Raw genomic sequence first — 22,764 nt, 5'->3', positions numbered from 1 at the left:
TTAATTGGAAAAAAAATTGGGTACTCTAAATTTATAAAGAAAAGAAAAAATAAATAAATAAAATGGATTATAGGTTATAAAATTTCCAACTTGACGTAACATTTAAAAAAAAATAAATGCACATAAACTCTTGGACAATAATAGATGTAATTGCCCTAAAGCAACAAAAAAAAAAAGGGACTCCAATTAGACTATAATCACAACATCTCTCCAAACATTTCCTTCTTGACAAATACAATTTAACATGAATAAATGTGAAAAATACTAAACATAGGAAGGGAAATAAAATTTCAAATCTTATGCGTACTTCATGAATGGCATTGAAATAGTGACGGACAAAGTTCAACATTCAACAAGTCTAATCAAATAAATGCTGTGATTAAGAAAGCAAAGGGCCATTTAATTATAAAATCAACGGGTTCAAGGTGGCGAACCACAGAGCAGCTAGGGATGAGCAATTAATGAGGCTGTATGTACCGTGACGCTTTAAAATCAGAGGAAACATGCTCTGTTCAGGCAATTTGCCCAGTCCTGGTCACGCACACAAGGGAGACATAATGTGGTTTCAGTCAGCACTAAGCTTTAGCACCAGAAAACTGAGAAAATTTAGCTCAGCATTAGGTGAGCTGAGAAGGTTGAAGTGGGGCAATGTTAAGAATCCAAGCTTTGGAATACAGTCCCTACACCTCTCCGCCTTGCTTTCCTCCTATAAAACATTCCTTAAAACCCATTTGTCCAAGCTTTTGGTCATCTGACCTGTGATTTGGTGTCATATTTTGTTTTATGATGTTCTTATCAAGTGCCTTAGGATGTATTATGATGTTAAAGGAACTATACAAGTTGCTGTATAGCTAGTGTCTTCATTTATTGAGAAATGCTTATGCTTCCAACTAAACATCCTACTTATAACAGGGAATTTTGAACAATGTCATCCTTTGTTGCAGGATCATGTTCACTGTGTCCACCTTTCCACTGAGCAGCCGAATACTTGAACATAACTTCTGTGACAGATTTCATGCGATGAGACCATATCACCAGTACCAGCAGCAGATGGTCACCAATGTAACACCGGACAACACACCAACACAAAGGCAACCAACATGGTTTTGATTGAGGTTGACCGAGGCTGACAATTGCATCCCAAACCAAAGAATTTTCATCACAACAAAACAAATGTATATTGAAATCAAAGAACAATCACCAAGATATTCAGAACAGATTCACACAAAATTTAAACGTTAAAACACCTTAGAGTACAAAAAAAATGCAGAACAGTTTCTTCAATGTCAAATGGACTGCTGCCAATGGTGGCAAAAAAATAAACGAGGAAGCGGAGACAAAATATGTATAGCACATGAAGCGTTTGAAGATAGGGTGTCAATCAAAATTTAATATGGTACAGTCCTACATTTTGAATAATGTCCTGTTTGTGTGCTTGATAAAATCATTTTCATCAAACAGTAGGAGATAACATTGCTTAAAGGTTCAAGAAATTTGTAACTTTTTCTTTTTTTTTTTGCAGGGCTAAAATTGCTCTTGCAGAGAGCTGGCAAAGGCTCAACAGATCGAGTAACATTCTTCTGTGTGGTAACCATTCTACGATTCTATTCTCCCTTGCATTATTTGAATTACTATGGCCACGATTCTCTGGCCGCGTTGCACTCCTGCGAGAGCACAAAGTGGCTGGAGAATACTGGGAGAGGCCTTCATGCTTTGTGGGATTCACCCAGGTCATGTTTAAGTAGCTTTTAAATCTACTTAAGGCCTACCTACCCAGGAAATACCGACTTCCCCAAGGAGGCTGCAACCAGGTGCCAATCAGTACTGGCCGACAAGAACGTGGACCACACGGAACCTGGGGGAGTCTCCCAGGCCATTGGGTGTCCCTGGATGATCAGGGATAGTGCAGGGTTGCCCACTGGCCCTCCCATGGGACACAATCACCTCGGCACTGCCCAGCTGGCATCAAGCTTGCTGGAGCACTGCCAGGGTGTCAATACAAGGGTGCCTGGGTGGCACTGCGATGGTCAGGGCCCAAGGGAGAGGCATGCAGGGCAGGTTGGTAGGAGCCTCTGGGAGGTTGGGGGGGTGCTGGGACCCCATAGCGGGGTGCCCTCACTAGGAGGGTGCGGGGTAGTGCCATGTATATTGGGGTGGGGGGGTTGATATTTCCCATATTGCCTGGTCTGGCCTACATGTAACTCCAGACCCACAGTATTGTGGCTCTGTGAAGAATTTAGGGATGGGCAATGGATGCTGGCCTAGCCAGCAACACCCACATCCAACGAACGAATTAAAAAGAAAAATTCTCCCACATATATGTGTCAAGCCTCCCTCTTAAATGCATCAATGCTTTATGCTTCAATTATTCCCATGAGGCAGTGACTTCCATATCTCACCACTGCTGTGAAACTTTTACTACACAAGTATCTATTATTTTTAATTACCTGTGATCCCCGTTAAATCGTCGATCTGAAGTGAAACAAACAACAATTTAATCAAATCCTAGGTATGCGTATTTACAATATTCCATTAAAATCAAAACCGTCAGGGGTGGCATGTGGCACAGTGGTTAGCACTGGAACCGCGGCGCTGAGGACCCGGGTTCGAATCCCGGCCCTGGGTGTGGAGTTTGCACATTCTGCCCATGTTTGCGTGGGTTTCACCCCCACAACCCAAAGATGTGCAGGTTAGGTGGATTGGCCATGTTAAATTGCCCCTTAATTGGAAAAAAATAATTGGGTACTCCAAATTTTTTTTTTTTTTATAAATCAAAACCATCATAAATTAACAATTATCACAGAATATTTATTCCAGAACTCAACCCAAACTAGATGTTACTATCTATACTTTTGTCAGTTTTCTTCAAGTTACTGAAATACAAGCAATTTCACTGCATTTGGAAGCAATCCCAAGCCTAGTTTTGAATGATTGGGTGAAAGTGCTATTTGCACCATTTATTTATTTTACAATGTACTTCTTTTACTGTCTGAAATGTAAACTTTGATTAAAGGATCAAATAGTTTTACAGTTTTATCATTTTTATGTGACACACAATTATCTGCTACATGCAACATGTTTGCAAACTAGTTATTTTAGACCTGATATTTGACCTCATAATACATAACGCACAGCTGAAGTCTTCCCCATGATTGGTTTAGTTGGAAGTGAGATCTTTGGTACATTTAACCTCGACACCAACCTGATCAAGGCAGCATGGAGGCACTGTGGTTAGCACTGCTGCCTCAGTGCCAGGGACCCGGGTTCGATTCCAACCTCGGGTGACTGTGTGGAGTTGGCACATTCTCCCCATGTCTGCTCCGGTTTCCTCCCACAGTCCAAAGATGTGCAGGTTAGGTGGGGCTGCAGAAATAGGGCAGGGGATTGGGCCTAGGTAGGGTGGTCTTTCGAAGAGTTGGTGCTGACTTGATGGGCCAAATGGCCTCCTTCTGCACTGTAATGATTCTATGATTACAGCTTTGTAATTTAAGTGAGCGAGCAGAACCACAGCTTAATATAATTTGAAGGACAGCACTTCTACAATGTATATTCCCTGACTGGATGCAAATGCACAACATTTTGGCCAAGAGATGTGTATTACCAATTCAAACAATTTTGGGCCCAATTACATTTAAAAAAAAGAATATGAGCTTACTCAATCTTGGCCTGTTTGCTTCAAGAACTTTCAGATTTTATTGGACACAATTCCACTCAAAAAGTTTCCCAATAAAACTACCTACTCTTAACATTTAAAATTTATTGTAAATCCAATATGAAATAATTCTGGATTATATGTTAGCAAATAAAAAAAAAGTTAAGGATTCCCCAAATAATTACTTTAAAAATATTAATTTGCTGGATATGGGCTTAGCTGGTTAGGCCAGAATTTATTGCCCGTCCCTATTTGCCCTTCAGAAGGTGGTGGTGAGTTGCCTTCTTCAACTGCTGCAGCCCTTGACATATAGGTACACCTACTGTGCAGTTAGGGAGAGAGTTCCAGGATGTTGCCCCAGTGACAGTGAGGGAACAACGATACATTTCCAAGTCAGGCTGGCGAGTGACTTGGAGGGGAACCTCCAGGAGGTGGTGTTCCCAAGTATCTGCTGCTCTTGTCCTTCTAGATGGTAGTGGTCGTGGATTTGGAAGGTGCTGTCAAAAGAACCTTGGTGAGTTATTGCAGTGCACCTTGTAAACAGTACACACGACTGCCACTGTCCCATCGGTGGTGGAGGGTTTGAACGTTTGTGGAAGGAGGAGCAATCAAGTTGGCTGCTTTGTCCTGGATGGTGTTGAGCTGGAGTGTTGTTGGAGCTGCACTCATCCAGGCAAGTGGAGAGTATTCCATTACACTCCTGACTTGTGCCCAGTAGATAGTGGACTGGCTTTTTGGGGGGGGGGGGGGGGTACTTGTCAGCCCTAGCTTGGATTTTGCCCAGGTCCTGCTGCATTTGGACATAGACTGCTTCATTATCCGAGGAGTCATGAATGATGCTGAATATTGTGCAGTCATCGCAAACATCCCACTTCTGACCTTATGATGGATAGGTCATTGATGAAACAGCGGAAGATGGTTGGGCCAAGGGCACTACCCTGAGGAACTCCTGCAGTGATGTCCTGGAGCGGAGATGATTGACCTCCAACCACCACAACCATCTTCCTTTGTGCCAGATATGACTCCCACCAGTGGAGAGTTCCCTCCCCGATTCCCATTGACTGGAGTTTAGGTGGGGCTCCTTGATGCCATACTCGGTCAAATGCTGCCTGATGTCAAGGGTAGTCACTCTCCCCTCACCTCTGGCATTCAGCTCTTTTGCCCATGTATGAACGAAGGCTGTAATGAGGTCAGGAGCTGAGTGGCCCTGGCAGATCCCAAACTGAGCATCCGCGAGCAGGTTATTGCTGAATAAGTGTAACTTGATAGCACACTTGACGATCCTTCCATCCATCACTTTGCTAATGGAGAGTAGACTGATAGGGCAGTACTTGGCTGGGTTGGATTTGTCCTGCTCCTTGTGTACAGGACACACCTGGGCAACTTTCCACATTGCCGGGTAGATGCCAGTGTTGTAGCTGTATTGGAACAGCTTGTTTCGGGATGCGGTAAGTTCTGGAGCACAAGTCACATACTATTAGGAATATTGTCAGGGCTCATAACTATTACCTTCAGCCGTTTCTTGATATCATGTGGAGTGAAACCTATTAGCTGAGGACTGACACCTGTGATACTGGGGACCTCCGAAGGAGACGGAGATGGATCATTCACTCGGCCCTTCTGGCTTGTTGCGAATGCCTCATCCTGGTCTTTTGCACATATGGGCTCCTCCATCATTGAGGATGGGAATATTTGTGGAGCCTTCACTGTTTAAATCTCAGTGTAAACTATGAAGATTACGGTTCAATCTACTATTAACACTTCCTATTCTGCCACATTCAATATCATTATTTTGATTACATGAACTGTGTAGATTTACATACTTTGCATTCTGTACTCCTTGTAGCAGCTGATGCAGCCTGACTGTGACTGTGCTTGGGACTGCAGTAGCCACTATCACTGTCAATGTCAGCTTCACTAGCTCCTTGTTCACTTGAAGATTCAGCAGCAGGGTGAGATGCTCTTCTTCTCCTGACTTTTGATTTCCATAGCAAGGGGCTGGCCCTCTCGGAGAGCGATTTATTGGCCACATCCCCAGGAAAGTCTTTCAATGACAAAGACAATCACATTTACAACAAAGTATGTAGATTATAACAAAACTTTCAAACAACATCAGATCTTATTTTAGTACCATCCATTTATCCTATACATCAGATTACAGTAAAGTCCCACCTATTTGCGACTTCTTGTCTGCGTTTTCACTTGCTTGCACTTGCATACCGCATTGCTATCACATGAACAATGTCACTTATCCGTGTTTTCTTCTCCCTCTGCCTGGCAAGACGGCAGCCATGATTGATTGAACAGTGACCTGTACGGGGTTAGCTGATCACAACTCGGGCAATGAGATTGGCCTTTGAAGTCAGCTTTCCTGCTCCAAACCATTATCCAGTAACCCTGGTGGAATTTCACCAAGTAGAGATCCACTGAAAACAATTTTCTATTGAGTAGCTACCTAAACCAATGTCCTTGCATTGCTGGAGCCTATCTAATCGAGTCCCATTTAAAAGCATGTTCCTTGTTTGCATTTCACCCGTTGTGAGGTTTCACGGGAACGTAAACATTAAAGGGCGGGACTTCACTGAAGCAAAACAAAAGCTATGCGTTTGGAAAATAACTGCAGATTGGACACAAGAACAACAACCAGGTATGTTCAAAAAATTAAAATACTAGTGTTGATTTCCAGAACTAGAAAACTGATGATGTGCAAAAATATAACTTATAACAATCCTGTGACTTGATATTAGGCTGACACAATGATTTTATGGCATTCCATCTGAAAACCAGCACCCTGTAAACATATTTTTCACACATCGAATAATTTCTACAATCAGGATCTGCTTCAAGTAGATAAATATTGTGTCAGGATCTGCTGCTGGATTTGGGAATATCATATGCAAAAAGTTCATTCGCAAAGTCCAACTTAAATTCAAAACTATGTTTGTCACGTTTTGGAAATTCTTAAATGCAAAAGATCATTCCTCATTTAAATATCTCCATTCACCATTATAGGGCCTTATTCCCATGCTGATCTTTCTGTCCATGGCCTGCTACAGCGCTCCAGTGAAACTCAACACAAGCTCGAGGAACAGCACTTTATCCCTCAACTCGGCCTTCTGGATTCAACATAGAATTCAACAATTTTAGATCATGACCTCTGTCTCAATCTTGTTTTGTGTGTGGGTTTTTTCTGCTTTGCTGGGTCGGCGTTTGTCTTGTTTCTTCCTTTATCCCTTCATGTTGCCATGTAGCAATTCATGCCTCGCCTTTTGTTATTTAATCTACTCACCCTATCACAGGCCTGCTCTGTTCTTCTGGCCCCCTCTGCCCTTCCACTATCTTAACTCTTACTTTCACTATCTTTCTTCAGTTCTGATGAAAGGTCATTGACCCAAAAAAATTAACTCTGTTCTCTCCACAGATGTTGGCTGACCTGCTGAGCATTTCATGCATGTTTTGTTTTTATTACGGTATAACAATGAAATTATAGTTTTGAATTTCAGCGTCAAATTCTCACTTTTACTGGGAAAAAGAAGTTTTAATACTGGTAAAGGTGATTGAAGAAATACAAATAGAGGCAGGACGGTAGCATTGTGGTTAGCACAATTGCTTTACAGCTCCAGGGTCCCAGGTTCGATTCCCGGCTTGGGTCACTGCTCCGGTTTCCTCCCACAGTCCAAAGATGTGCGGGTTAGGTGGATTGGCCATGATAAATTGTCCTTAGTGTCCAAAATTGCCCTTAGCGTTGGGTGGGGTTACTGGGTAATGGGGATAGGGTGGAGGTGTGGGCTTGGATAGGGTGCTCTTCCCAAGAGCCGGTGCAGACTCAATGGGCCAAATGGCCTCCTTCTGCACTGTAAATTCTATAATTCAAAGCATTTGTTATTTATAAATTATATCTTCAGGATATGTTATTTTGCTGGGGTTCAGGATATCTTTATCAGAATGACATTTCTTGGTTTGGTTAAATTTGATCAGAAATTGGCAGTCTGGAATTATAGGATTTTTCCAAATTAAAAATTTTGAATGAATATCAATATCATATTGCTTACCAGTTTGCTGACTGGCATCCACTAGCAATACAATCTTTGATCTATTTTCAGGACCTGCGGCACTGCTTTCCTTTTGAACAGCTACACTTCTCACCAGAGGCTTGCTGGTTCTCAAAGCCTGCACAAATAGAAAAAAAATGCGACACATTGTTCAAAAGTATTGTATAAATGATTAGTCTAAACAGTAAGTGGACAATTAGCTAATCCAAATGGTTTAACAAGTTTATAACAATTTACAAACAAGTAGGTTTAAAGGAGTGTCTTTAAAGAGGAAAGGAAGATAGAGAGGCAGAGAAATTGGGGTCTATGTCCCTTGAATCATGGAGATTAGGAAGGCCCTAGATTCAATCCTAAATCTATTCAGGGTGAGGTAATCTCAGTTGGCCCAGTAGGCTGTTACAAGTGATTTTGGAGCTCCTCGGTAGAAAAATAGTTGTGAATCCAAACCAGGATTGAACAAGAATAGTTGGAGAACGAAGTGTAGGTGTGGTGATTGTCCCTTTAAGGGCACAACAACAAAGCAAGGAGCATCAGGCCTGGGTGACCAATCAGGGCTCAAGAGTGGGGAATCACCCCAGGTGGAGGAATTCTCCGAGGCAGAGACATTCCAGAACTAGTTGCAGACATGCTGCTGCTCTTGTAGATCCTTGTAAATAAATCCAGTGTTGTTCACTAATGAAGTCTCTGAAAGTGCATCATTACATCTGGCAAAGAGGATAAACTATCCTGACACTTCCGCTGGCCTGACACCCATGAGTATCTGTTTTAAACAAAGTCTGAGAAAAGGAAAAAGTATACTTGCCAGATGGTCTCTCTTTGGACGAATAGACACATTTGACTCCTCTGCGGAGGACAGGACACAATATGTCAAGCGCCAGATATTATTCCCAGCAAACAGAATAAGGGAGGTGAACCACAAAACAATTCTCCCAGGTGTTTGCGGAACTCAGACTGATCCTTATAGTGTATCAGACTCCAAATGATTTAGTGCAGGAATTTTCAAAGTGGGGGTCGTGACCCGCGGGTGGGTCAAGGGCGGGTCCCGGGAGGGTCACAGAGCCACATCGTGTGGTGTTTCCAATCGTATGAATTCACACGCAACAGCTGGCTTTTAACAATGCCGGCTGCAAGCGGCTTTGAAAATGAGGGCACACTGCGCACACGTGCCCAGTCATCAGTGCGCATGCGCGGCACCCTTCCTCACGTAAGGCAGAGAGCAGGTCACGTGCCCTGAACGCTGACATCATGTGCTTTGAGCGCGATTGCGTTTCCTCCATTTTGTCAGCAGCAAACAAATAAAATTTAAAATGGATTGTTTTGTTATAGGGAAGAGAGGGCCAGAGACATAAACAGGCCAGGATCTCACAACTAAACCTGCAGGAGCGAGTGGCTCAGGAGAATCCACAGCAGGACAAAGCAGTGCTGGTGTGAGCTGTTCAGGAGGGTCCACAACATAACAAAGCAGTGCTGGTGTGAGCTCCAGGGCCTTTGGTGAACAGCCCATTAAGAAGAAGAAGATGAAATCAGGCACAAAGCAGTATAAAGATGATTTTTTTTCTAAAATAAATTAGAGTACCCAATTCATTTTCTCCAATTAAGGAGCAATTTAGCGTAGCCAATCCATCGAGTCTGCACATCTTTGGGTTGTGGGGCGAAACCCACGCAAACACGGGGAGAATGTGCAAACTCCATAAAGTCGATTTTTTTGAGGTTGGATTTATTAATTGTGCGAAGGTCGGCCGGCGTGGGTCTCGAAGATCAGCCGGCTGGTAAAAATAGGTCCCCAGAAAAAAAGTTTGAAAAACACTGATTTAGTGAGCTCATGGATTTAATGACTGTTCTATTGCAACTTCAACCATCAATCATTGTCCAGAGTTTCAAATTTAATTCCGGGATGAGAGCCTCAGATAAATCGATTGTAAGTTACATTGCTAAACTGAAGTGGTTATTGGGGTATTGTGATTTTGTACGTTATGGGACAAATTTTAAATGAGCAATGGAGACAGTGCTGACCATGGAAACCACTGAAAAGAAGGCACAAGAGCTGCAGAGTGCACAAAATGGCACCATTCGCTAGTTAGGCTAGTGCCAAAACCGGTGAAGCAGCGCAAAGCGGGAAACAATTTCAGCCACTAACAAAACAAAAATGTCCAGGGAGGCAATCAGACAGAAATGCTTAAAGTGTATGTTGCTGATGTGGAGGTAACAGTACTCCCAAATCATGGTAGTTTAAGGAGGCTGAGTCATACCCTTCGGCCCATCGTGTCTGCGCCGGCCATCCGCGATGAATGTAAGACTTCAGAAATACTGGATTCTAAGTATTCGACAATTTAAGGGCGACAAGCCATCTTGAATTAACATGCAAAATCCTTACTTTGCTGGCAATTTTTTATATCCTCCTCTTGCACGCTCTGGAGGTCATTATAGAAGCCATTAATATCAATATTCTGGGACGGCATGGTGGCACAGTGGTTAGCGCCGCTGCCTCATGGCACCGAGGACCCGGGTTCGATCCCGGTCCGCGTGGAGTTTGCACACTCTCCCCATGCGTGGGTCTCACCCCATAACCCAAAAAAATGTGCAGGGTAGGTGGATTGGCCATGTCAAATTGCCCATTAATTGGAGAAAAAAAAAAAGAAAATTAATTTTTTTTAAAAATGAATATCACTGCTCTATCAACCCATCATGAGAAATTAGCTACAAGCAAGGGAATGAATGATGCTCATTTCCTTGCTCAAAATCTAAAGATACTGAACCGTGGCAGATGTCAAAATGGTATGAGCAAACTATGAAGACATTTACACACACTGAACTTGGTCATGTGAAAATGACTACATTTCACCAAATGGAAGCGATTTTGAGAAACTTCCTGAATGAAGATAGTTGGCATTACTGCTTATCCCTTCAAAAGGAACACAAGATGCATAAGATAGTTATGACTGCCTACTGGTTGAGTCAGAGTTCTAATCTGATATTTATTAGGTCACCACAACTTTCTAATCTGACAAAATTGATTTTCTCAGAAAAATGTAATTTGGAACCAACATTCTGGGTTAACAAAGAACAAAAAAAAAGCAGTTCGCCTTTTCCCGATCATCATCCAGTGATCTCTGCTGGAAGTCTTTGTTGCTTTCCATGCAGGATTTATTAGCCTGCTGACCATTATCTGGGCTTATTAACAAATAATGGTCAGTTGGGCATGGTATCTGAGATTATGTAATGCCTAGTGCTGGTAGCCAATACTGCCACAAAAATCAATATTCCCCAAGAAGGAAGGAGGAAAAATATTCATAAATAATTAAGATTTTTATGCTAAAATTTACCCAACCAAGATCATGCACAGTGTATAAAGCAAATTGACCCACGGGCTTTAGAGTAAAACCAAACATCCGATTTTTAATTTGGGCACAGAGGAAGAGGGCCATTAAACTTCAGTAGAAAAGCATAAAGAACAAATAGAACTGCAAATCCTTACCTTCGGCACTGGTCCTCTACTAGTTCTGCCTCTCTGAGCTGCAGCTTGGCAAGCTTGTCCAGTAGGAACAGGTCTTTCACTACACTCACCCGACACTGCATTCACCACATTGGCTGGCTGGAAGGGCGCAGTGTACGGTGCAGGGAAAGGAGAATAAAAGCCCACCATTGGTGTGCATGGTGCTGGCATGAGTTGGTAGTAAGCATAATCTGCAGAAACAGGAGGTTGTGGAGTTGGCAATATGGGGTAGGCAAGGTATGGTCCTGTCGCGTTTGGATTTCCTTGCTGCCACCGAATATCACCGTTATATACAGGCCTGTAATATGATACAAAGAAAAACTATTAATATTTTTTGATCCAATTTTAAAAACACATACATACACCCAATATATTTGCACCTACATTTTAAAAATATTACTCAACCTCCCCTAGAATTATTGCAGTGAGTTGGAAGGCAAGCAGTTTGAGCACGAGATCATCAAGCCTTTGCATCAATCTTGGCCCCAGAAGAACAAAGGTTTATTCTTACAAGATTTTTTTCTTCAACTCACTATTTCCCGGTCCTCTGCCCAGAAACACGACACGTTAGCCTTCTGTGCCCCACAGTCACAGCCAGCAGCACCCCACAGCCACAGCCAGCAGCCTGCTGCACCCCACAGCCACAGCCAGCAGCCTGCTGCACCCCAGTCACAGCCTACTGCACCCCACAGCCACAGCCAGCAGCACCCCAGTCACAGCCTACTGCACCCCACAGCCACAGCCAGCTGCCTGCTGCACCCCACAGCCAGCAGCCTGCTGCACCCCACAGCCACAGCCAGCAGCCTGCTGCACCCCACAGCCACAGCCAGCAGCCTGCTGCACCCCACAGCCACAGCCAGCAGCCTGCTGCACCCCACAGCCAGCTGCCTGCTGCACCCCACAGCCAGCTGCCTGCTGCACCCCACAGCCACAGCCAGCTGCCTGCTGCACCCCACAGCCACAGCCAGCTGCCTGCTGCACCCCACAGCCACAGCCAGCTGCCTGCTGCACCCCACAGCCACAGCCAGCTGCCTGCTGCACCCCACAGCCACAGCCAGCTGCCTGCTGCACCCCACAGCCACAGCCAGCAGCCTGCTGCACCCCACAGCCAGCAGCCAGCAGCCTACTGCACCCCACAGCCACAGCCAGCAGCCTGCTGCACCCCACATCCACAGCCAGCAGCACCCCACAGCCACAGCCAGCAGCCTGCTGCACCCCACAGCCACAGCCAGCAGCCTGCTGCACCCCACAGCCACAGCCAGCAGCCTACTGCACCCCACAGCCACAGCCAGCTGCCTGCTGCACCCCACAGCCACAGCCAGCAGCCTGCTGCACCCCACAGCCACAGCCAGCTGCCTGCTGCACCCCACAGCCACAGCCAGCAGCCTGCTGCACCCCACAGCCACAGCCAGCTGCCTGCTGCACCCCACAGCCACAGCCAGCAGCCAACGGCCTGCTGCACCCCACAGCCACAGCCAGCAGCCTGCTGCACCCCAGTCACAGCCAGCAGCCTACTGCACCCCACAGCCACAGCCAGCAGCCTGCTGCACCCCACAGCCACAGCCAGCAGCACCCCACAGCCACAGCCAGCTGCCTGCTGCACCCCACAGCCACAGCCAGCTGCCTGCTGCACCCCACAGCCACAGCCAGCAGCCTGCTGCACCCCACAGCCAGCAGCCAACGGCCTGCTGCACCCCACAGCCAGCAGCCAACGGCCTGCTGCACCCCACAGCCACAGCCAGCAGCCTGCTGCACCCCAGTCACAGCCAGCAGCCTACTGCACCCCACAGCCACAGCCAGCTGCCTGCTGCACCCCACAGCCACAGCCAGCAGCCTGCTGCACCCCACAGCCACAGCCAGCAGCCTGCTGCACCCCACAGCCACAGCCAGCAGCCTGCTGCACCCCACAGCCACAGCCAGCAGCCTGCTGCACCCCACAGCCACAGCCAGCAGCCTGCTGCACCCCACAGCCACAGCCAGCAGCCTGCTGCACCCCACAGCCACAGCCAGCAGCCTGCTGCACCCCACAGCCACAGCCAGCAGCCTGCGCACCCCACAGCCAGCAGCCAACGGCCTGCTGCATCCCACAGCCAGCAGCACAAACCGGTCAGGCCCATGCGTTGCATGAATTGAACACAGTGATTATGTTGGTAATGCACATCAAAAATTTGAGCAACTCCAATTCTGCTCATCCCGACCTATCCGTTTCTACTCTAACTGTGCCATCAGTTGTTGCCCTTCTCTGATCAAATCACACTTAATAGTGAGATTGTTGAATTTAATAACTATTTTCAGTAGTTCTTCTGTCACCAAGGTTGATGCACTGATCTGTACTGCAGGAGCTTCCACAAAATTCATAATCCATCAGTAATCCAAAGCCAGATTCCCTACCAGTGCAGCATCCATCTTCCTTCATGCATAGAGTTGGACAGTATTTGACAGGTGGTGAACCGTAATTACTTTGTGAATGTAGAATCAAAGAACATCTACAGTGCAGAAGAGGGCAATTCGGCCCATCGAGGCTACACAAACCCTCTGAAAGAGCATCCTACCTAGACCAACTCTCCCACCCTACCCCTGTAACCCCACCCAACCGTTAATTATCATATAATTTACAGTGCAGAAGGAGGCCATTCGGCCCATCGAGTCTGCACCGGCTCTTGGAAAGAGCACCCTATCCAAGGTCCACACCTCCACCCTATCCCCATAACCCAGTAACCCCACCCAACACTAAGGGCAATTTTGGACACGAAGGGCAATTTATCACGGCCAATCCACCTAACCTGCACATCTTTGGACTGTGGGAGGAAACCGGAGCACCCGGAGGAAACCCACGCACACACGGGGAGGATGTGCAGACTCCGCACAGACAGTGACCCATGCCAGGTATCGAACCTGGGACCCTAGAGCTGTGAAGCAATTGTGCTATCCACAATGCTACTGTGCTGCCACACTGTTTAGAATTTAGAATGGCCAATCCACCTTATTTGCACATCCTTGGGCTGTAGGAGGAAACTGGAACACCCAAAACCACTCAGACACAGGAGAATGCACAAACACCACACAGTCACCCAAAATCAGGATTGAACCTGGGTCCCTGGCACTGCAAGCCATGCCCCCCCGAATAGCACATAATAGCCCAGGCAGCATGAACAACTGCAGTTACTCACAAGTTTCCAAGTGACCAGGACAGTACTGCACCTGGCTAAAAATGTATTGTGCTGCCAGGCATCAATCCACCGAGACTTAGTTTTTATTCTATCATGGGATGTAGGCATCACTGGCATAGTTGGCATTTTGGGCAGCACGGTAGTTAGCACTGTTGCTTCACAGCACCAGGGACCCTGGTTCGATTCCCGGCTTGGGTCACTGTCTGTGTGGAGTCTGCATGTTTTCCCAGTATCTGCGTGGGTTTCCTCCGGGTGCTCCGGTTTCCTCCCACAAGTCCCGCAAGACGTGCTGTTAGGTGAATTGGGCAGTCTGAATTCTTTATCAAGTATACACGATCAGGCGCCATAGAGTGGTGACTAAGGGATTTTCACAGTAATTTCATTGCAGTGTTAATGTAAGCCTCCATGCCTACTTGTGACACTAATAAAGATTATTATTTCCATCACCAAGTGCTCTGAAGGTGGTGGTTGAACGGCAGCATTCCCACTCGAGGAGGTACCCCCATGGCACTGTTGGGAAGGGAGTTCCAGGATACTGATCCTGCAACTGTGAAGGAATTGGAATATAGTTCAAAGTCAGGATGATGTGCGGTTTGCAGGTAGTGGGGTTCCCAGATATTTTCTGCCTTTACCCTTCTAGGTGGGATAGTCTGCGTATTTGGAAGATGTTGTTGAAGGAGGGTTGGCAAGCTGCTGCAGTGCCCCTTAGGGAGGTTAGGGCGCAGTGGTAATGTCACTGGCATAGTAATCCAGAGTCTTCCACTGGGAAGCCAGGTTTGAATCGCTCCATGGCAGATAGTGGAATTTGAAAACAATAAAAACAAATTCTGAGGCAGCACGGTGGCGCAGTGGTTAGCATTGTTGCCTCACGGCACTGCGGTCCCATGTTCGATCCCGGCTCTGGGTCACTGTCCATGTGGAGTTTGCACATTCTCCCCGTGTTTGCGGAGGTTTTGCCCCCACAAGCCAAAGATGTGCAGGGTAGGTGTAGGTGGATTGGCCACGTTAAATTGGCCCTTAATTAGAAAAATTGAATTTGGTACTCTAAATTTAAAAAAAAAATTAAAAATTCTAGAGTTAAAAGTAATTCTGAAACCATTGTCGATTGTTGTAAAAACCCATCTGGTTCATTAATGCCAATGCCCTTTAGGGAAGGAGATCTGCCATCCTTACCCAGTCTGGCCTACATATGACTTGAGACCCAAAGCAATGTGGATGACTCTGAAAGGGTTGAACGCAAAGGGACAGGTGGTCTGAGGTGCATTTGTTTTAATGCGAGAAGTGTAGCAGGTAAGGCAGATGAACTTAGGGCTTGGGCTAGTACCTGGGAATATGATGTTATTGGTATTATTGAGACTTGGTTGAGGGAAGGGCAAGATTGACAACTAAATATCCCAGGGTATAGATGCTACATGAGGGATAGAGAGGAAGGTAAAAGGGGTGGAGGAGTTGCATTACTGGTCAGAGATGATATCACAGCTGTGATTAAGGAGGGCACTATGGAGGATTCGAGCACTGAGGCAATATGGGTAAGAGCTAAGAAATAGGAAGGGTGCAGTAACATTGTTGGGACTTTACTACAGGCCTCCCAAAAGCGAGCGTGAAGTAGAGGTACAAATATGTAGACAGATTATAGAAAAATGTAGGAGCGATAGGGTGGTCGTGATGGGAGATTTTAACTTCGCCAAGCCAGGTGGTTGATGTTTCAGTCGGTGATTACTTTGGGAATAGCGATCACAATTCCATAAGTTTTAGAATACTCATGGACAAAGACGAGAGTGGAGCAAAAGGAAGAGTGCTAAATTGGGGAAAGGCCAAGTATAACAAAATTCGGCAGGAGCTAGGGAATGTGGACTGGGAGCAGCTGTTTAAGGGTAAATCCACATTTGAAATGTGGGAGTCTTTTAAGGAAAGGTTGATTAGAGTGCAGGACAGACATGTCCCTGTGAAAATGAGGGATAGAAATGGCAAGATTAGGGAACCATGGGTGACGGGTGGAATTGTGAGACTAGCTAAGGTGAAAAAGGAAGCATACATAAGATCTAGGCGACTTAAAACTGATGAAGCATTGGAGGAATATCGGGAAAGTAGGACAAATCTCAAACGCGCAAGAAAGAGGGTTAAAAGGTATCATGAAATATCTTTGGCTGACAGGATTAAGGAAAATCCTAAAGCCTTTTATTCATATATAAGGAGCAAGAGGGTAACTAGAGAAAGGATTGGCCCACTCAAAGACAAAAGAGGGAATTTATGCATGGAGTCAGATGAAATGGGCGAGATTCTTAATGAGTACTTTGCATCGGTATTCACCAAGGAGAGGAACATGACGGATGTTGAGGTTCGGGATGGATGTTTAAATACTCTAGGTCAAGTCGGCATAAGGAAGGGGGATGTTTTGGGTATTCTAAAAGGCATTAAGGTGGACAAGTCCCCAGGTCCGGATGGGATCTATCCCAGGTTACGGAGGGAAGCGAGGGACAAAATAGCTGGGGCCTTAACAGATATTTTTGCAGCATCCTTGAGCACGGGTGAGGTCCCGGAGGACTGGAGAATTGCTAATGTTGTCCCTTTGTTTAAGGGTAGCAGGGATAATCCAGGGAATGATAAACCTGTGAGCTTGACGTCAGTGGTAGGCAAACTGTTGAAGAAGATACTGAGGGATAGGATCTATTCACATTTGGAAGAAAATAGATTTATCAGTGATAGGCAGCATGGTTTTGTGCAGGGAAGGTCATGTCTTACAAATCGAATAGAATTCTTTGAGGAAGTGACAAAATTAATTGATGAGGGAAGGGCTGTAGATGTCATATACATGGACTTCAGTAAGGCATTTGATAAGGTTCCCCATGGTAGGCTGATGGAGAAAGTGAAGTCTCATGGGGTCCAGGGTGTACTAGCTAGATGGATAAAGAACTGGCTGGGCAACAGGGGACAGAGTAGTGGTGGCAGGGAGTGTCTCAAAATAGAGAAGGGTGACTAGTGGTGTTCCACAGGGATCCGTGCTCGGACCAGTGTTGTTTGTGATATACATAAACGATCTGGACGAAGGCATAGGTGGCCTGATTAGCAAGTTTGCAGATTATACTAAGATTGGTGGAGTTGCAGATAGCGAGGGGGACTGTCAGAGAATACAGCAAAATATAGATAGATTGGAGAGTTGGGCAGAGAAATGGCAGATGGAGTTCAATCCAGGCAAATGCGAGGTGATGCATTTTGGAAGATCCAATTCAAGAGCGGACTATACAGTCAATGGAAGAGTCCTGGGGAAAATTGATGTACAGAGAGATCTGGGAGTTCAGGTCCATTGTACCCTGAAGGTGACAACGCAGGTCGATAGAGTGGTCAAGAAGACAAAGCATGCTTGCCTTCATCGGACGGGGTATTGAGTACAAGAGCAGGCAGGTCATGTTACAGTTGTATAGTACTTTGGTTAGGCCACATTTGGAATACTGCGTGCAGTTCTGGTCGCCACATTACCAGAAGGATGTGGATGCTTTAGAGAGGGTGCAGAGGAGGTTCACGAGGATGTTGCCTGGTATGGAGGGTGCTAGCTCTGAAAAAAGGTTGAGTAGATTAGGAAAGACGGAGGTTAAGGGGGGGACCTGATTGAGGTCTACAAAATTATGAGGTATGGACAGGGTGGATAGCAACAAGCTTTTTCCAAGAGTGGGGTTGTCAATTACAAGGGGTCACGATTTCAAGGTGAGAGGGGGAAAGTTTAAGGGAGATGTACGTGGCAAGTTTTTTTACGCAGAGAGTGGTGGGTGCCTGGGTCGCTTTGCCAGCGGAGGTGGTAGAGGCGGGCACGACAGCATCATTTAAGATGCATCTAGACAGATATATGAACGGGCGGGGAACAGAGGGAAGTAGATCCTTGGAAAATAGAAGACAGGTTTAGATAAAGGATCTGGATCGGTGCAGGCTGGGAGGGCCGAAGGGCCTGTTCTTGTGCTGTAATTTTCTTTGTTCTTTATTTAAGCCCCACTGATCTGGCAATGCTCCAAATGACTCTGCATCACAGGTTTATCTTGTTCAGGTGACCGAGTATGCCTGCTGAATTAGACCTGAAGGATGCTGACAATTTGAATTGTTTAAAACTCGAGGCATTCACATTTCATTTCGGGGTCTGGGGATATTTTGCCTACTGTGCTACAAGACTTGTCAATCCTGGTTTGAATTCGGTATGAAGTCATTGATTCTATTGTGTCACTAAAAAACAGTAACTCATATTGGTCATTTTACAGAACTATTAGAAAGCGCAATATTTCATAAGATATTCAAAACAAACCATCCAACTAGGAGCATGTGAACATCCTGCTTCTGAAATGCTTGCAGCTTTATGATACAGGGCATTCGCCTGAGTGTCAGATTGGCATTTTTCCTCTCCCTTCACCTTGCCCAACCCAACAGAAATAAGGCCAGTATTGATATTTTCTGACATTTGCCGAGGTCTGATTTTTACTTTTTGGGACAGTCAGAGCACACAAAAAAAAAGAAGAAAATCCAAGTGTGACTTTAAAGGTAGGTTCATGCGATCACATTCCATGATCACAGCATTCCCTTACCTGAAACCTACCCATTCCAACTAATCCAAGGTTTGGAACAATGTTGACTAAATGATGTTCCACAATTAACTAAAACAAGTATAATTTTTTAAAAATTCATTTTCAATACGTGGGTTTCACTGGCTGGGCCAGCATTTATCGCCCATCTCTAACTGCCCTAGAAACCTTTTTGAACCACTGCAGTTCATGTGGTGTGGATACACCCATAGTGCTGTTAGGGAAGGAGTTCCAGGATTCTAACCCAGTGACAGTGAAGGAACTGTGATATATTTCCAAGTCAAGATGGTGAGTAATTGGAGGGGAACCTCCAGGTGGTGGTGTTCCTATTGTCATATGAGAGAACCTTTAAGAACAGGGTGTTTATTAAATAGCTGTAGTGGACGTATCTTTAAGAAATGGTGTTTATCGAATAGCTGCAGTGATATCAGTGTGGGTGGAGCTGAGCTGTCTGTCTTTCGCTTTGAGCAGGCAGCTACAGGGTGTGTTTAGTTTCGTTTCGAGAGCTGCAGGAAAAGCAAACAGCTGTATAAGGATCTCTCTGCAATCTAAAGACTGTCTCCAGATCATCTGTGTGATTACAAAGTGATAACTGCTCTCAGTAGAGAATTTAAACCTGATCTTGGTGTTAAAAAGGATCTTTTATCTTATGGATGTTGCAAGGAAAGATTGAGGGTTATTTATAGAATATTGTATCTGTGGGGATGATTGGTGTTGATAGTTGTTAAGATGTTAACTGTGGGTTTATAAAGTGTTAACTGGTTTCATGAACAAAACATTGTTTTAATTTAAAAGTACTTTAGCTCTCTGTTTGCATCACACCTGTAAAGTAGGCCCTTGTGATCCCCATAGCAACAATCTATTAAAAGTTGTGGATCAGGTGAACTCCATGATACACTTTGGGGGGTTCTCTAAACCCTGGGCATAACACGGTGTCTTGATTTTAAAGCTTAGGCATATAATTAACAGCTTGAACTAAAAGTATGCACAGGTAGATGCTGATTCTTGGACCTCTACTCACCGATTAGCTTGATTTTCTTGTACAAAGGGGTAACAGGTTATCAAATAGCTAGGTATAGGAGGAGCTTCGACACCACTACCATTTCCATCATTAGGAAGAGCCATAGGAACAAGTATGTCAGTACCCTTCTTCTGGGGTATAAATGGCTCCACCTCTGCCGAAAGCTGGATATCCTGAATAAAATGGTGAGGAAACCCATTACTCAAAAATAAATTTACAGCAGCTAAAAACTATGCACACATGACCCGCACTTTAACATCCTACTCTTACAGCAGCCTACAAAACAAAGGGTGATATTCAACCCCATCTGTATTCTCCAGAGGTTAGTATGGCTTTAAAAAAAACATTTGCACATTGAATATTCATTTATATTTAGTTTCATTAAAATATGCATTTAACACTGTTAAAGGCAAATGCAACATTAGGGCCAGTTTTGCAAGAAGGAAAACATTTATACACCAAATTACCAAAGTTATTCATCAATTTAAATTCCTAGTATGTTAAGTGAACATGCAAGCAGCAAAGCTGCAAGTGAACCAGGATCATCAAATTCATAAATTGCATGCATGCAATATAAACTTCCAATAATCATCCCATTTCTGATTTTTCAAATAATTGGATGGGCATCCATCACCCATGATCCAAAGCTTATTCATCACCACCTGCCTAATCCACGCATGTGAAGCCAAATCCCCTTCCAAGGTAGTGATAAACCAGAGTTCTTTTCCCATGACAAATCCCTCCTCCACCCCCCCCCAACAGACTGGAAAAGCAACATTAGCTGAAAGGGCAGGCACCTTTTAGTTTCACATGTATGACACTAAATGAAAAGATGTAAAAGATAATCAATGCTTTATTTTGGACATAGGTTACAGAATAAATAAGAAGAAATGAGATACATAAAATTTACTCATTTGATTAGCTTACATAATTATACGGTACTTCAAATTGATCTGCAGCTATTCAAGTTAAGTATTTTGTGAAGAAAGCTGTGTGCTAAAATGGATATTATAGAAATGTTAGTTCCAACAGAATTTGATTCCCATTAAGAAATGACGACTTACAACAGTGGGGGGGAAATCTTAATTTCAGTTGTTCTATATGGCAAGGCAGGTCAAGAGGGACGACAAAAAGCTTCAAGTGCCAGAGAGAATTCAGACTTGATTGGTCAGAGCAGTTGGCCCCTGATCGGTTTGGTGATGCACTGTTGGATTCTTCTTTCCTTTTAAGTTCCCACTCTTTTCCTCTTTCTTTTCAAGCATTTGTTCATAGGATGCGAACATCGCCGGCAAGGCCAACATTTGTTGCCCATCATCAGTTGCTCCCAAGGTGGTGGTGATGAGCATCTTTTCGAACCCCTGAAGTCGGTGTGCTGTAGATGCCTCCGCAGTGATATTAAGGAGTTCCAGGTTTTTGATTCAGTGAGAGTGAAGGAACATCAATATAGTCCCAAGTCAAGATGCTGTCTGGCTTGGAGGGGAACTTTCAGATAGTGGTGTTACCAGACATCTGGCACCTTTGTCCTTCGAGGTGTTAGAGATCATAGGTTTGGAAGATGTGGTCTAAGGAGCCTTGCCAAGATACTTCAGTGCATCTTGTGGGTAGCCACTGTATGTCGTCAATGGAGGGAGTGAATGTTTCGGTTGTCAGATGAGGTGCTGATCAAGCTTTTCCCTGATGGTGTGAAGCTCCTGGGTTATTTTTGGAGCTATACTCATCTGGGTTAAGTGGACAATATTCCAACACACTTCAGACTTGTGACTTAATATTTGGTGGGCATATTGAGGAGTCAGGAGATGGAGATACTGCAGAATTCCCAGCCTCTGAATTGCGCTTGTATCCACAGTATTTATATTGCTGGTGCAGTTCAGTTTCTGGTTAATGTTAATATCCAGGATGTTGATTTTGGGATTCAGCGATGGAAAAGGAAGATTTTTTTTTTGTTGGAGATGATCATTGCTTGGCACAAAGTCAAGTGGGGTCTACTGAATCTGACCTGCGTGCCCGAAATGTTCAATCGCCTAGCATTAAAAATGTAAAATGTGTTTCCATGTGGACATCCTAGATTAGATCAGTTAATGCGAAGTAACAATGACAACTGGATTGATGGATTCTCCAATGAAATACAGATGCTAATAAAATTGATTATATAAAAAGGGCAAACTGAGATGAAGCTCGTTCCCACGTTGTGCAAGAACAATTAGAGTTTAATTATACATAGATACATAGAAGATAGGAGCAGGAGAAGGCCTTTTAGCCCTTCGAGCCTGCTCCACCATTTATCACAATCATGGCTGATCATCCAATGCAATAGCCTAATCCTGCTCTCTCCCCATAGCCTTTGATCCCATTCTCCCCAAGTGCTGTGCAGAATCATAGAATTTACAGTTCAGAAGGAGGCCATTCGGCCCATTGAGTCTGCACAGCCCACGGAAAGAGCACCCTACTTAAACCCCCGCCTCCACCTTATCCTCATAACCCAGTAACCCCAGCTAACCTTTTTGGACACCAAGCGCAATATATCATGGCCAATTCACCTAACCTGCACATCTTTGGACTGTGGGAGGAAACCGGAGCATTCGGAGGAAACCCACGCACACATAGGGAGAACGTGCAGACTCCGCACAGTGACCCAAGCCAGGAATCGAACCTGGGAACCTGGAGCTGTGAAGCAACTGTGCTACCACACTGCCCACATATCTAGCTGCCTCTTGAATATATTTCGATGTTTTAGCATCTACTACTTCCTGTGGTAATGAATTCCACACGCTCACCCCCCACTCTTCGGGTGAAGAAATGTCTCCTCATCTCTGT

The 22,764-nt window shown here is 44.9% G+C and overlaps 1 protein-coding gene across 1 annotated transcript in view; it reads right to left on the bottom strand.

Moving 5' to 3' along the window:
- Positions 1-22,764, bottom strand: part of secisbp2l (SECIS binding protein 2-like) — a 121,834-nt gene that overhangs the window by 64,532 nt on the left and 34,538 nt on the right. Inside the window, exons 3-7 of the mRNA XM_072470250.1 lie at positions 19,951-20,123; positions 11,180-11,495; positions 7,705-7,822; positions 5,476-5,696; positions 2,448-2,472 (exon numbers count right to left, since the gene is read on the bottom strand). Of these exons, the coding sequence (XP_072326351.1) occupies positions 2,448-2,472; positions 5,476-5,696; positions 7,705-7,822; positions 11,180-11,495; positions 19,951-20,054 (784 nt within the window). The 5' untranslated portion in view covers positions 20,055-20,123. The remainder of the gene's footprint in view (positions 1-2,447; positions 2,473-5,475; positions 5,697-7,704; positions 7,823-11,179; positions 11,496-19,950; positions 20,124-22,764) is intronic.

This window comes from Scyliorhinus torazame, chromosome 12 (assembly GCF_047496885.1).
Source record: "Scyliorhinus torazame isolate Kashiwa2021f chromosome 12, sScyTor2.1, whole genome shotgun sequence".
NCBI lineage: Eukaryota > Metazoa > Chordata > Chondrichthyes > Carcharhiniformes > Scyliorhinidae > Scyliorhinus > Scyliorhinus torazame.
The sequence above is the reverse complement of the archived record's forward strand: the minus strand, read 5'-3'. Positions and strand labels throughout refer to the sequence as shown.